Source organism: Ochotona curzoniae, unplaced genomic scaffold (assembly GCF_017591425.1).
Source record: "Ochotona curzoniae isolate NIBS_2020 unplaced genomic scaffold, NIBS_Ocur_1.0 scaffold_4506, whole genome shotgun sequence".
In the NCBI taxonomy this organism is placed as follows: domain Eukaryota; kingdom Metazoa; phylum Chordata; class Mammalia; order Lagomorpha; family Ochotonidae; genus Ochotona; species Ochotona curzoniae.
In genome coordinates this window covers 30,213,292-30,229,574 of record NW_024467119.1, presented here as the reverse complement: position 1 = coordinate 30,229,574, position 16,283 = coordinate 30,213,292, and the positions used below count along the sequence as shown (strand labels likewise).

The window sequence follows — 16,283 nt, the reverse complement described above, 5'->3', positions numbered from 1 at the left end:
AAGCAGCGGCCTGTGACAAAGGCATTCCATATGGGCTTAGAGTTCATTGCTTAGAGTCCTGAGCTAGCTCCACTTCCATTACAACTCCCTGCTAATGCTCTGGAAAACTAGTGGAAACTGGCCCAAGTCTTTGGCCCCTGCACAAATGTGGTAGACATAGAAAAAGCTTCTATCTTTTGCCTGGTCCAGCCCCAGCTGGTAGAGGCATTTGGAGAGTTAATCATTGAATAGGAGATCTTTCTATCTCTATCCTTCTCTGTAACTCTTCATATAAATAAAATAAATCTTTAATAAGCACCTTCTTGACACACTGACACTAGTATTACCTTTCAATTCTGGTAATGATTTAGAAAAAAATCCATTCACCTTTTTGCCTTAGTATTGCTCTTATCTGACTGCTGTTAACAACTTTTCTGTGAGACCTGTGAAATATTTTGCGTAAGATAACATTGCAGGACCCGACACTAAGGCTCAATGACTAAATCCTCGCCTTACAATTCTACTCACAATTACTGTTCTACTTACAATTCAGCTCCCAGCTTGTGGCCTGAGAAATTGGTGCAGGATGACCCAAAGCCTGGGGACCCTACAATCACATGGGACCCAGAAGAAGCTCCTGGCTCCTGGCAGCTCAGCTCTGGCAGTTGAGATCACCTGAGGAGTGAATCAGTGGATTTAAGATCTTTCTCTCTGTCTCTCCTCCTCTCTGTAAGTCTGATCTGCATTTCCAATAAAAATAAATCTGGAAAGGAAAAAGAAAAATAGCACTGGAAACAAAACTTTTTAAAATAACGATACCCCAGTTTTTCTGCAGTAAAATACTGTTTTGCTATTGCAGATTTAGTAATGATTATCCTTAAGAATAATAATAATCAATTACTATTTTTTCACTATGCTGATGAAACCATGTATCTAAAACAAACTGAAGCATATACAGCTGTTTAATAACAATTTCTTTCAAAAATTACTTTTCTACCCAAATGGTTGTCCTTTGATATCAAACATCTGAATATTTGAAAATATTTGAAAGACTAACAAATTTTTTCAGCTTATCGAGACACTGTAGAGTTTTCATATATAAAGTTTTGTATCTTACTAGTGCTGTAGAAAAGAAAGATTATGTTGACAACTGGTACTGTTGCCTATAAAATCAGTACTGTGAAGCAAACCTAGGTGCTAGAATATGTGGTTTAAACTAGCTGGGAACAATGCCAGTGCTTCTTGAAAAGGTGAGTGTTGCCAAGGGCAAGGCCAGGTACATAAACAGTTCTGAAAAGTTTGGTTTCCACAGCCTCACCTTAATTCTGTGAACCAATTGGAACTTTGTTATTTCATCTTGTCTAATTAAAAAAAAATAAACTTCCATTTTTATCTAAGTTTTCATTTATATTATATAAATGCATATGGACAAATCAGTAGAATCAAGGATAAGACAGCACAAATATGAAAACCTTTACACCTCTAAAAATGGTTGTTAAACCTGACATTCAGCGGTGGGTTTAATGTTATATTTTTATCTCTTTTCATTTGTTTGCTTTTTGACAAAGAAAAATGAAAGGAGAAATGTTTCAACATGTAAACTTTTTGTTTCCTTTTTAAGTCTTATTTATTTGAGTGAAAGAGAAACAGAGATTTCTTCGTCTACAGGTTTACTCCACAAGAGCCTGTAACATTCTAGGCTGTGCCAGGTCAATGAAAGGGCCCAGGAATTCCATATGAGTTTCTTACTTGGGTAGCAGGAACCCAAGTAACTGGGCTGCTGTCTGCTGCCTTTCTGGCACATGAGAGCTCAATTCTAGGACTCTAATATGGGGCACAGATATCCCAAGCATATAACCCACTGCACCATAGTGCCTTCTCCTAGTCTGCATTTTTAAATGGTAAACATTAAGTTAAAGACATGAGATCTACATGGAATTTTGGCAGACAATAGTGGCTCATTTAATCATGTGATTAACCAAGCATTGGGTACTTTCATTCCTGGGTAAAAGAATGTGTTAAGGGTATTGATTAATCAGAAGAGGATAATCCAGAAAACATGCCAAATTAAGTATCTCATCACTCTTACCTGTGAGTAGGCTGGTTTTATAAATGGCTTAGATTAACACAAAAAGGATTTATACTGTAATCCCCCTCTTTTCCAGTTTTGCTTTCACAGTTACACTTACCCATTGTCAGCCATGACTTGAAAATGTAAAGTGGAAAATTCCAGAAGTAAGCACAACTTTTAAAGTATACAGCATTCTGAGTAGCACGATGAAATCTCATGACATCCTGCACAGGACATGCAACATTATTTTGCCCAGTGTAATCATGTCATATGCACCACCCAGCTGTTATTCATTTGAGTAGCTGGTTTGGTTCTCAGATTTACTACTGAGTTATCAGAATGTTTGTGTTTGGATAATCCTTACTAAATTGTAGCCCCAAAGAATATGAGTACTAGTGCTGGCTATTCAGATATGCAAAAGAGAAGCTTTGAAGTGTTTAAAGAAAAAAGAAGATATGTCTTGATTTAATAAGGAAGTAGGAAAAAAAGCAAATGCTGAGGTTGGTAAGATCTGCAGCAAGAATGAATCTCGTAGCCTTGAAATTGTAAGGAAAAAGAAATTTGTGGTAATTTTGCTGGCACTGTGGAGGTTATAGCCACTGAGAAAGTTACAGTGTGTGAAAACTATGGAATATGGAATATTTTAATGTGGAAAAAGCATTAAATATGTGGTTGGAAGAGATGAACAGGATATATGTTCCAGTTGACAGCAACTTGTTGCATCGAGAGGATTGAGCTCACAGAAAGCCTTCAGCCAGGGAGCCTCTGAAATGAGTGACACTGGGCCATCTGCTTAGATAGATTTGGGAATAAGCTTGGATTGAAAGGCAGAAAAATGAGAAGCTGAATCTGCCAAAGTAGAAATAAATTGCTGCCGCATTTCCAGGAGAGTTGAAGTCGATTAAGGAGAAGAAATACCATCCAAAGTAAGCCTTTCAGGGCTGTGAAGCCAGACTTTACTGGAAGAAGATGCCTTTAGTACCTGCTCTTATAAAAGGATAAAGGAGACATCCAGACATAAAACGTGGAAGGAAATATTAACTCTGTCTCTGTTTGGCATCTCAGAATGGCATGTGATTAATCCGGCATGGCATACAGAACAAAGAACTCACACATTCTGAGAAACAAAAACAAAAATTCGCTCTCCATGTTCTGACAGTGTTGCCAAAAAGCGTGGGTGATAACCATCTTGTTTATGGAATGGTTCCACCAGTACTTCATCTCAGTAGTAACAAAACAAAACAGAAAAATGTTTGGAAGAGGAAGGATTGGAACTTAAAGCCCTGTTAATAAATGTTGCACCTGGGCATCCTTAATCTGTTTGCTGTGAGAATGAAAATACTAAGGTTCTGGTTTTTTTTTAATATTTATTTTATTATTATTTTCTTAATTGAAAAGTCAGATATATACAGAGAAGAGGCGAGAAAAGATGATCTTCCATCCATTGATTCACTCCCCAAGTGGCCACACGGCCGGAGCTGAGCTAATCCAGGAGCTTCTTCCAGGTATCCCACATAAGTGTAGGGGTACCAGGGTTTATGGGTGGTCCTTGACTGCCTTCCCAGCCACAAGCAGCGAGCTGGATGGGAAGCAGGGCAGCTGAGATACGAACCAGCATCCATATGGGATCCCAGCACGTGCAAGATGAGAACTTTAGCCACTCAGCTACCACTCTGGACCCCGAGGTTCTGTTCTCACCTCTGCATATAATCTCATGGCTTTTAGGTCCCTTGAAAGGGCATTATTTGGCTGGCCGAATTTACATACACCTTCCAGGTATTTGTTCATGTTTTGCCATCAGTTGATTCAAACATTAATCTAGACATGAAGCAGAAATGTTCACATTTTTACTGACACAGTAGCTTTACACTCATTAAAATCACAGTGGATAAATTCAAGCTAGAAACTTTGTTTGCTGGAAAAACCTGCCAAGCGAAGTTGTGAAAGATTTTAAAGGCTTCCCAGGGATCAGTGGAGATGTTAGAAAAGTCAAAGCCTGTGTTGAGTTGATGGAGTTGCTGAGATGACTGATGCTGGGGAACATTTCAAAGGACATTAAGAAGTATTAAATGAGAAATTTGAAGACATTGCTAACTCATCTATAGGTGAAGATAAACCTGAACCAGAACCAGTAAGGTGGATGTTACCAGAATTTGCCAATTTGTTTCAAGCTGTACAGACCTTAAAAGACAGAATTGTGACCACTGTGCTTGAGTGTAGTATTCAGTTCACCTATATACTCACCAAAGGATTATAACCTCTAAAATTATGCTTCCATAACTTAAAACAGTGTTTGATTTATATTCTTTCAAAAGTTGAGGACTCCAGCCATCATCCTCGTCCATCCCTCTATGTCTTTCCAACTCAGTGATCAAGGACCTTCCAAAGCAGATTGTCCTCTTCCTGATACTTCACCAAAAGGTCAAGGGTCAAGAGTAGCCAAGCTCTAGGTCACTATGCCTGCGTCATTCACCTCACTTCATCTCATCGCAAAAGCTTTGTATCTTCTCACGATTATAATAAGGGTGATTTCAGATGATCAAGGATAGTGAGAGAGAAAAAAGACCACATTCATGTAACTTTATTACAGTATATTGCTGTAACTGTTATGTTATTATTATGCATCACTTGCTATGCCCAGTTTATAATTTAACCTTTTTATAGGCATACTTGGGTTAGGTGTATTGAGTTGATGGGGTCTGATATTCATGTCCCAGACATGTTGTGGGGCTCCTCAAACATAACCCCCATGCTGAAGAGGAATACTGTGCATATATATAATCATCATCATCCTCATCAGAGAGCTGAAAAGAATAACCAATACATTGACTAGGGTTGGAAATAAGATCCAAGAAGACCACACAAACATTAGTTTGTTATTTACTTCACTTTCCTAGGTGGGAAGAGTGAATGGAAAGTTAGCAAATTGCTGTTTACAGCAAATCAGTGTTTAGTTTTGAACCAAACATTTAGATCAAGACTAGAAAGAGCTGGTTTAATAGCATTTCCCGTAAAAATACTCCAGCTCAGAGCATGGCAACAGTATCACTGTGAAAGCTAGCACTGTGCTCTGCACACTGAAAAAAAGTGTGATTATTTGTAGTTTTCAAAAACACTTTTGGAAGGTTAGATTTCTTGAGGTTTAGTTTACATACTTTGTAATTTACTTAAAAACAAAATACACCCTTTTTAGGGTATTGTTACAAGGTCGGAAAAACTCATTCTCTCACAATCACCACTTCCATCATTCCAAACCATTCACTCATGTCCCTTCCAGTAAACCCCTGCCCTCCCAGCCCCTGACAACCACTGACTTCTCTGACTTCTGGTTTTGCAAGCTATTCATGCCTTTACTTTGAAAACTTGATTCTCACAATACACCCCAATATTACTAATATCATCACATCTGTTTTTACATGTGATGAACTGAGGGTTCCTAAGCAACTGTCCCAAAGCTGCACCATGTGAATGAGTCCTGAAACTGTGCCCCCAACCCTTGTTTTCTAGTTCAGGATCCTGTCTGGTTACTTCACTTGGCCCTTCCAGGTAGCCCCTTGTTCCGAAAGCCCCAATCATCTTTAGGCAGAGCCCTGTTTTAGAGTCTGGTGTTAAATTTTTCCTCATAACACACTGGAGGAATGAAAACAGTTTCTCAGTGTATGTAGACATTTTAGGTTTGTTTCCTAAACACTCTTTGCCCCATGAACCCAGCACCATAGATGCAGTGTATATCTGTAGTTAATAGTTAACTTTTCCCTTCTCTTTTACCCTTCCAGGCTTGGCCTTTTCTCTTAAACTTAAGAGTACTTTAAGCCTACAGATCTTGTGACTGCCCTCTGAGCTCTCCTTCCTTTCTCACAAACACAGTGCCTATTGGCCGCTGAGTGGTTTTAGCAGCCTACTTACAGCCAATAGATTTTTAAGGATTTAACTACCTGCTTTATTTTTATACTCTTTCTCTTGCTTTCATTCTAGGTTAGCTGTGTGTGTGTGTGTGTGTGTGTGTGTGTGTGTGTGTGTGTGTGTGTGTAACCAAATTTTGCAAAAACTTTGACTTTGCTATGGATTCTACAAGAATTCATTTTAAATATTTTTCTTTCAAAGGCACATACACAGATCTTTTCTTAATAGAAAGATTTGCTGTTCATTAAAAAATGGGCCATAGATGATACCTATAAATTTCCTAGAAGCCCTCTGAATTGAGGATCTATGAGACACACCCATAATCATGGGAAAAAAATCTTTGTATGACTGAATACTGGTATTTTCATCTTTCTGGGGTGTTAGCAAAAAGTTATATATATAGTCACATTCATTAATCTTTGCGACAAAGCCTGTGTGCCTCACAGTGACTCTTAATGTTTGTGTCTGTTGCCATCTGGAGAGTCTCAGAACTTTAAAAAAAAAAAAAAAACAAGGCCAGTTTCATTTTTATGTAGGTTCTTGCTTCAGGTTTTTTTTTTTTTTCTCGTAGTCTACTGTAAATGGCCAGATGAATCCAGTTGGTACTTTGAAAACACTGTCTGGAAGTCGTCTTAACTGTATACCTCAGCTGGGTGCTTATAAGCTCTGCTTCCCACACAGCTGCGGGATGCAGTTTTGTTGAGCTTTCTGCCAATATCACAAGAATCTTCTCCCCCATATCCTTTCAAGCTTAAAGTGGTGTCCAAAAAGTCTGTTTGTGGCATGTTGTACTTTCTCTGATCCTACCCAAATTCCCCCATCTCTTGCCACTGGTCAGTTCCAAATCTACCCTTACATTTGGAGATCTGATATATAACAGCACTCTCACTCCGGTAACAGGTACCAAACTCGATAGTCCCTTCCTACTATTGAGCAACAAGTCACTGTTAATTGAATGGTTTCAAACAATAAATATTTGCTGTCCCACAAATTGCATGGATCAGGAGTCCAGGGACCACTCAGCTGGGTCTGCTGCTAGTATCCTCCCAGAACTGCGATCAAGGTGGCAGCAAGGCCATACTTCATTCAGATGGGGAGAGCCTGGAGTAGACTCTGCTTCTGGGTTCATTCAGTTTGTTGACATAATCCATCTGCTTGCAGCTGCATGACTAGGGACCCAGGCTTCCAACTGCTGGGTGCTGAAAGTAGAGGTCAGCTGAGGCCCCCATAGTTTCCTGCCAAGTGGCCTTCTGACAACATAGGAGCTTATCTCAAGGCTGACAGGAGACTCACTCCAGTCTGCTCAGCCCAAATCTCTTATAATGTACTATAGTCACAAAAGTGACATCTCCCCATCATTAAATTCCAAGCTACAGGTTCTACCTTACAACAGGGAGGGATTTATACAAGAGTATGATTCATTCGGAGGCGTATTAGGGTGTGTTTCACACAAACAGGCTAGTAGGCTGAATAGAGCCACCCAAAGAAGCAGGTGTTCATCCCTAGGACCTATAACTATTAGTTTATTTGGGATGGGGGAGAGTTTTTATTGACATGAGTAAGATAGAAGTTTTGATAAGAGGATTACTCTGGATATTCTGGGTGCGCAGAAGAGGCTATCACATATATCCTTGTACAAGTAAGGCCGAAGGAGGTTGGACAAGTACATAGAAACCACATGTTGCAAACCAGCAGGTTGAGTTTTGAAGGCCCTCGCCTTGACCAGAGATTGGGAAAGCAGCCAAAAGCAAAGAGTGCTAGCAGTGAGCACCTGGTGGGAGAGCGAAGGACAGATCCTCTCAGGAGTTTCCATCAGGAGCAGAGCAGCCCACCAGCACCTTGGGTTTGATGGTACTGATTACTCTTCCAACTGCCAGGACTGATGTTTGTTGCTTTAAGCCACCCAGGTGATGGTAATTTGTTATGGCAGCCATAACAAATACAAATGGATGTTAATTCATGGTTAGGCTTTGCTTTTTTTGTGTATTTCATTGGTTGCTCAATAAGCTGAAGGATTCTTTCATTAAGTTATTAATAGCATAGGTGTCTTCTGTGTGTTTTCTAACTTGGGTCTTTTTTTTAAATTATATTTATTCTATTTTAGTGATTAGTAGGGTTTGTTAGCCCTGCGTAACTATTGATCTTACATTCAATATGTGCTATTGAAGAAGAAATTTGTCTTTTTCCAATCTGTAGCTTGTCTTTTTTGTCTTGTTAATGGTATGTTTTGTATTGTGATTTATTTTCAACTTCCTTTATTACAGAAAACTGTAATCACATCCTAAAGAATAGACAATAGTGTTGTCTTCCATGTTCTTATCACTTGGCTTCAACAATTGACAGTATTTTTCTAAGAGGTGTTCATCTTTTTCCTTTAAGATATGTTTTGTTCTTGTGTTATCTAAGAAATCTTTAGTTCCTGTGCTGGTATTATTTGTGCATATGAGTTTCTGTTATCACACTCATTCTTTTCTACTTTTACATAAATGTGGCATGTGACAATCTTTAAAATTAAAAGCATTACTAACATCACTGTCAATGCAACTTCTTTCTGAATAACCTGTAATTTTCTTATTCAGTGTGAACATATTAGGAACTCATTAGTTGAATCCAAAGAACATCATGTATATCGTCATAGAGTTTGTTGAAAATCCCATGTGTCCTCATAAGAAGATTAATCATTCAGAGAAATGTCAAAATACAAGTGAGTCAGACTGATTTTTTTTTTAACTACATAATTCATCTGATTTTCTTCTTTCTTTTAGTGTGTCACCTGGACTTGAAGGCATGAAAGAACAGGACCTCTGCAATAAGATACTGGCTAAAATCCTGGAAAATTATAGTGCCCTGTTTGAAGTGGATTGTACAGACCAAGATTGGAAGTATGAAAACCTGACAAAGCTTATCGTTGTTAAAGTAAGTTATTTGGAGATTTAATTTTCAGTATCGCTGTAGGTTTAATTGGAAGATTCTACTTAGATCAGTTTTTGTCCAAAAACATCCATGTGGATATAACTTCCAGATTATTATTCCTGTTTGTGTCAATTCTTCTGGAATTGTTTCCTCTCTCAAAGGTTTATTAAGTTGAATATCTTCTAGGTTGTAAAGAACCGTGTTTTTGTTTTTCCATGTCGCTATAAAACCATTTTTAATATAAACCATTTTCCAATATAACTATTTTACATTATATTTTTTATAATCTGAAAGTATTTGAGGGCTGTGCTCTGCTCAGTGGAGTGCCCCACCTTTTTATAGCAGTTTAATATTACAATAGGAGTCCCTGTCTGGGTCACACTTAGGAGAGCCAGCTTCTGACAGGATTGGAGATGCCTGGAGGGTACACTTGGAAGTTCAGCCACAGATTCTGAGTTTCTTATATTAGGCCATAGTAACTGTCATCTTAAAGATGCTCAAAAGATTCCTTAGCAACACTATATACATAATTTTATATATTGATAATTCATGGCATATCCTTTGCACATTAGGTAAACACATGTTGGTCTCTGTAGACACATAATTAAAAGTCAGAGGATAAACATCCTCCAGATGTTGGAAAAGAAGAAAGGCATATTGCAATAAATCATAATGGAGCTGATGTGAGAAGCTTCCTCTGAAAGTTTCCCGTGACTTATCAGATTCACAGACCACACTGTTCAGTTGTTGATTCATATGGCAATGAAGGATGAAGCCAGAGACACTTGAGTTAGCTATGTGAAAGTGTTTTCATTTGTTCTTCCATGATTTCCATGGACCCATGATTGTGGAGGAATGAAAGATAATGGTGTCAGATAGCATCTCACCAAAATAGGATAATAAAACATTCCAGGTTTTTTTTTTTATAAACTAGCATTTATATTGTTGATACAGCAGTCTTTCTATGAGGGACAGTGTGAATTTCCTGAGAACTGAAGGGACCATGCCAATCCAGAGGAGACCTGAAAAGGAAATTTGAGATCTAGGAGAACAAAGTTCAGATAAAATAGTAGAGGCGAGTGGAGACTCTCAGATATAACTAAAATTGAGAGTAAGATAGTGATTGAAAAAAAAGTGTTATTGTTTAAAATGCAAATAATAAGAAGAAAAACCTACTTCAGTGTTGCTACAAAAAAATCAATGCAATTTTTAAATAGGATATATTTCCTCTAAGTTTGCATCTCTGGTGCCCATAAGTAGAAAGCTGGATTGAAAGAGCAGCTGAGGCACAAACTAGCATCCATATGGGATCCTGGAACATACATTGCAAGGATTTAGCCATTGAGCTATTGTGCAGGGCTCTGTGTCTGTATTCTAAAAGCCTCATTCTGTTTAAACCCATTTTGTTCTTAGTCTTCTCTCTGAAAAGGCAGAGAGTGGAACATGGAAATGCAATTCTCTATGCTTCTGCACTTCATTATAAACAATAGGGAAAGTACAGAGGTCATTCTACAAGAATGTGCCAGTGATAGTTTCAAGTTCATGACAGTAGGAGATTATATTAGCACCATCCAATAAGGAAACCTGAACAGTGCTTAGAAAGAAAAAATTTTGAATGTTTATTTAATGCATTTGAAAGGCAGAATTATATGGGTAGAGAGGCAGATATACACACTGGTTCAATCTCCAAATGACTGCCATGACTGACCCCAGCCAAAGCCAGGAGCCTGGGACTCCATCAGAGTCTATAGTGCGGGTGGTAGCACATCTTGGGATGCTTTTTCCCTGGTGCATTAGCAGCAAGTTGGGTTGGAAGTAGAGCAGGCCCAGGCAGGAGCTTAACTTGTACTATGATGTTGGCCTCAAGAAAGCAAGACATTTTTTAAATTCAAAACATAATAGAAATATTAGAAACCAAAAAGAAGCTACATTTCAAAAGCATGAAAAAGTTCACTGTAAAATCATAAACATAAGAGAAAAGAAAAAAGGGAAAACCATTCAGAAAATGTGATGTGTTGACTTTGGTCATTCATTCACGTGAGCTCAGCTTTTACATGGATGGGGACACAGAAAATGGGCACAAGGCAAGTGACAAAGACCCAAGAGTGCACAGTTATACAACGTTTCAGTTAGCCAAGATCCACTTTAACAACTGGAAGAAGGTCCAGGGTGGTGGTGGCCTAGTGGCTGAAGTCCTTGCCTTGCATGCACTGAGATCCTATATAGCTGCCAGTTCGTTTCCCAGCTACTCCACTTCCCTTCCAGCTCCCAGTTTGTGGCTGAAAAAGCGGTTGAGGATGGCCCAAAGTCTTGGGACCCTGCATGGAAGACCTAGAAGTTCCGGGCTCTTGGCTCCTAGCTCCTGGCTTTGGATCTGCTCAGCTCCGAGCATTGCAGCCAATTGTGAAATGAATCAATGGTCTGTAATATCATCCTCTTTCATTAGTGATGGATTTAAAGGTCAGGTGTGACACATTTAATAACAAAGAGATAGAAAGTGTGCTAAGGGCTTCCAGGAAGAATTTTCATCCTGCCTGCAGGAATGATTGGTTTAAGAAATCAGAGCTGTGGCTACCTCCAGGTGGGGTATGGAAATGTATAGAGTGACTGATGAGGAAGGTGCCAGAAAACTATGAGGTAATAAAAAAATCTGTACCTTAATAGGAAATGTGTTAGACCTGTGTACACAGTTATTAAAACACATCTATCATCTACTTATGACCTACACATTCTGTTTTATGTAAATTAATGAAATTCCACCTTAGAAGAGAAAAAGGTAGCATCTGAATCAAGACCCCAGTCTTGGGCCCAGCGCAGTAGCCTAGCAGCTAAAGTCCTCACCTTGCATATGCTGGTATCCCATGTGGGTGCATTTGTGTCCTGGCGGCCCACTTCCCATCCAACTCTCTGTTTGTAGCTGGGAAAGCAGTCGAAGACAATGCAAAGCCTTACGACTCTACACCAGCGTGGGAGACCCAGAAGTGGCTCTTGGCTCCTGGCTTTGGATTGGCTGAGCTCCGACCATTGTGGCCACTTGTGGAGTGAATCATTGGGTAGAAGATCTTCCTGTCTTTCCTCTCTGTATATCTGACTTTCCAATAAAAATAAATCTTTAAAAAAAAAAAAAGGATCCCCAGTCTTTACATCTTACTTGTAGATGTTTTCTTGGAAATACAGAATGCTTGATCCCTGAGGCCTGGTACAATGGCTGAATTGGTTCATCCATAACCTGCAAGCACCAGGATCCTGTATGGGCACCTGTTCATGTCTTTGCTGCTTTACTTCCCGTCCAGCTCCCTAATTATGGCCTGGGCAAGAAGTAGAGGATGGCCCAAAGCCTTGGGACCCTGAACTCACATTGGAGACCCAAAAGAAGCTCCTGGCTCCTGATTTTGGATCAGCTCAGCTCTGGTCATTGTGGCCATTTGGGGAGTGAACCTGCAGATGGAGATCTTTCTGACTCTGTCTCTCTTTCTCTGTAAATCTGCCTTTACAATAGAAGTAAAATAAATCTTTTTAAAAAATGTATCAGTAATGCACTGAAGTTGTCTCCCATTCAGAAAGTGAAAGTCTGGGTCCCTCAGGTCATCATGTTGCAAACACATCCCCCACTACTTCTGGTTGCTTGAGAGAAGTACATATACTTTAATATAAATTACTTTTAGCAGAATATCCTGTTGGTTGCACTAAATTGGTCACATCTGATACAATCAATGTAATTGAAAAGTCCTACATTTAATTTTACAAAATAATTTACTCTGGACTCTCCATTTAACTGTCACTGATTTTGATGTTTGCAGTAATTTATAGGTAGGATGCCTATGCGCCATGTTGTTGGAGTACCTGGGTCCAATCCCTGGCTTCAACCCCTGATTGCAGCTTCCACCTAAAACAGCCCCTGGCAGGCAGCAGTGTTGGCTCACATAATTGGATTCCTGTTACCCACATGACCACCTAGGTTTTCCATAGCTACTGCAGGTATTTAGAAAGTAAGCCAGCAGATGGGAGCCTTCTCGCTCTCATTTGTTTCTCTCTCAAAAAAATAAGTTTTAAAAAATGGTTAAATTGAAAGCAGTCCCTGGGTTTTAGTTACCTGCTAGCACAGTATGAAATAATGGGGTGATGTGATTGGCGAAAATGTATGACCCCTTGGGAGACACTCAATTCCTAGCCAAGTCATAGCTCAGTCAGAACAAATATTGCTATTCATTCTTAGGTCTTGCATCTAGAGCTCTTTCCGATACATACTGATAATGTCCAGCTGCTTGGCAGTTACTACACCTCCCATGAATTGTCTCAGCATCTTTCCTTGCCCTGGAAGGTCTAATTCTCACCTTATATTGTGGAGCTTCATAAATGCTCATCCACTTGCACAATTGCTCCATTGATACAAATCTCTGTTATGTTGCGGTCTAATTTCAACGTAGTGGTATTTGCAGGTAGGTATTTGGGTGGGGTAACTAGATTGTAATGATGTAGTACTCATGAATTGGATTAATGTGCTTATGAAGTAATTTATTGTCTTTCTACCCTGGAATGATGTACACAGAGGGCCTACACAGAATCATAGTGGCATACCGAGCTGTGACTTCCAATCTCCTGGAAGTTTCTGTAGTTTATAAGGCATCTACTCTCATACTTTGCTTTGGCAGCCCGGACTGGCTAGGACATTCACTAAAGCTTGTTTTTTGTTTTTGTTTTTATTGTCTTAAGGATCTCTTAAATCTCTTGTTTCAGATCTAAGGAGGCATGCTGTAATCCCATATGTTATGATATGGGCTCTGTGTCATATGTAGCCTTCAGAGTTTTGAGCTGCGCTCTTTGTAAACCTCGTTTGTTGAGAGTTTTTGTTATGAAAGGATGTTAAATCTTACCAAATGCTTTCTCTGCCTCATGTGAGAGAATCTACATCTTCATTCTCTTGATCTGATGTATGATGTTTATTGATTTGCAAATGTTGAGCTACTCTTTTCTGGACTAAACCCCATTTGATCATACTGAATGTTCATTTTATTGCAATGTCAGATTCAGTTTGCTGGTATTTTGTTGAGACTTTTTGCATCTGTGTTTATCAAGGATGTTAGACTGTAGTTTCATTTCCCTGCTGTGTCTTTGGTATTGGTATATGATACAATGATACAGTGATAATGCTGGCCTCATAAAAAAAAAGTGTTTGGCAGAGTTCCATCTGTTTTGATATTTTGGAGTGGTTTAAAAGATTTAGAGTTAGCTCCTCCTTAACTGTTTTATAGAGTTCAGTTTTAAAGCTATCCGATCCTAACCTTTGCTTTGTTAGGAGACTTTTTATTAGTGCTGTATTAGTTTTATTACTGGGAATGACTCTGTAGTTGCTGTACCTTCTTGATTGAATATTGATAGATTATGTAAATCCTGGAATTTGCCCATTTATTCCAGGTTTTCATCATTTTTTTCATGATCCTTTATATTTCTTTTTTTAAAAAGATTTATTTATTTTTATTATAAAGTCAGATATATAGAGAGGAGGAGAGACAGAGAGGGAGATCTTTCATCCGATAATTCACTCCCCAAGCGGCCGCAACGGCCGCTACTGCACCGATCTGAAGCCGGGAACCAGGAACCTCTTCCGGGTCTCCCACACCGGGGTGCAGGGTCCCAAGGCTTTGGGCCATCCTCGACTGCTTTCCCAGGCCACAAGCAGGGAGCTGGATGGGGAGTAGAGCTGCCGGGATTAGAACCAGCTTCCTTATGGGATCCTGGCACGTTTAAGGCGAGGACTTTAGCCACTAGGCCACACCACCGGCCCGATCCTTTGTATTTCTGTGGTCACAGTTGTTAACTTCTGTTTTGCTCTCTCATTTGTTTGTTTGAATTTTCTCTTGCCTTATTTTTTATTCTGGCTAGAGATTTGTCTATTTTGCTTATCTTTAAAAAAAAAACCTGAACTTTTTAGTTTGTTAATCTTTTGCCTTTTTTTTTTTAGTTTCAATATCTCTACTTTGATTATTATTATTTCATGCATCCTATTAATTTGGTGTAGTTTGCGTTTCCTTTTCTAAGTCCTAGAGATGCATTGTAATATTGTCTACTTGAAATCTATTTTTAAAATGTATATACCTAAGAACTTTCTCTCAATATTTATTTCTCTATATTTTACAGTTTTAACAGAAAGCATTTTCATTTTCGTTGATTTCAAGAGAATTTTTAATATACATCTAAATTTCTTCAGTGACCTATTAGTCTTTCATGTTAATCAGTTTCAGTGTGATTATTAAGTTTCTATTATTCTTGTTGATTTCTTGTTTTATTTTGTGTTCTGAGAAGAAATATGGTATGGTTTTAGCTTTTAAAAATATATTGAGTCTTGATTTGTGACCTGTTATATATGCTACCCTAGAAAAATTCCTTGTGCTAATGAGAAAATTTTTATTCTACAACTTCTGGGTGAGTGTGTGTGTGTGTGTGTGTGTGTGATAGTGCCATTTCTTCCATGCCATAGTCCCATCCTCTTGTATCTTTGCTCATTTTCTAGCTGAATGATCTGTCTGCTGATGATAATGGAATGTTACTCTTCTCCACTATTATCATACTGATATCTGTCTTTCCTTTTAGATCTATTATTCCCTTTGTACATCTTGGTGGCCTTATGTTGGGTGCATAGATATTTATGATTGCTTTAAATCTCTCTGAATCAGTGTTGTCATAAAATGTCCTTGTGTCTTTTAAAGACTTGATTGAACAGCACCTTTATCTGATAGGAGTGTAGCTGCTCTGACTGGCTTTTTTTGTTTGCAGGTATATCCTTTTACACCCTTCACTTTCAATTTATATGTCTCTACCTATGAAGTGGGTTTCTTTTCTCTTTTTTTAAGCAAAAGAATTTTGTTTGTTTGTTTAAAAGGATAAGCTATATACAGAGAGGAGGAGAAAGTTCTTTTATCCATTAGTTCACTTACAGCTCAACAGGGCTGGGCCAGGCTAAAGGCAGGAACCAGGAGCTTTTTCTGCATCTCCTAAGTGAGTGGCAGCAGCCCAAATATTTGTACCATCCTGTACTGCTTTCACAGGCATGTTCACAAGGAGTTGGATCAGCAGTGGAATAGCCATAACTTGAACTGGTGCCAACACAACAGTGTCAGGCCCAAAGTGTGTTTCTAGTAAGCAACATACATTTCTTTTAAAATCACTTGATCAAACTATATCTTTTGACTGGGACATTTAACTGTATTTACATTCTATAAAATTTAGAAAAAAATCATGTTTTCAAATTTGTTAAGTAAAATAGCATCATGAAAGATTTTGACATACTTTAAAGGCTCCTTATTTTTTCTGATAATTTATTTTATTTTTGATGATTTTTACATAGTTAAGAAGCATACATGCCCATGTGGACCAAGGGTCAAGGAATTGGGGAAAGTGGATGAGACAACTGCCTCCA

At 38.7% G+C, this 16,283-nt stretch overlaps 1 protein-coding gene across 1 annotated transcript in view; it reads left to right on the top strand.

Annotated features, from left to right (window-relative positions):
* Positions 1 to 16,283, top strand: part of FAM13A (family with sequence similarity 13 member A) — a 329,846-nt gene that overhangs the window by 123,970 nt on the left and 189,593 nt on the right. Inside the window, exon 5 of the mRNA XM_040967337.1 lies at positions 8,719 to 8,869. Within this exon, the coding sequence (XP_040823271.1) occupies positions 8,719 to 8,869 (151 nt within the window). The remainder of the gene's footprint in view (positions 1 to 8,718; positions 8,870 to 16,283) is intronic.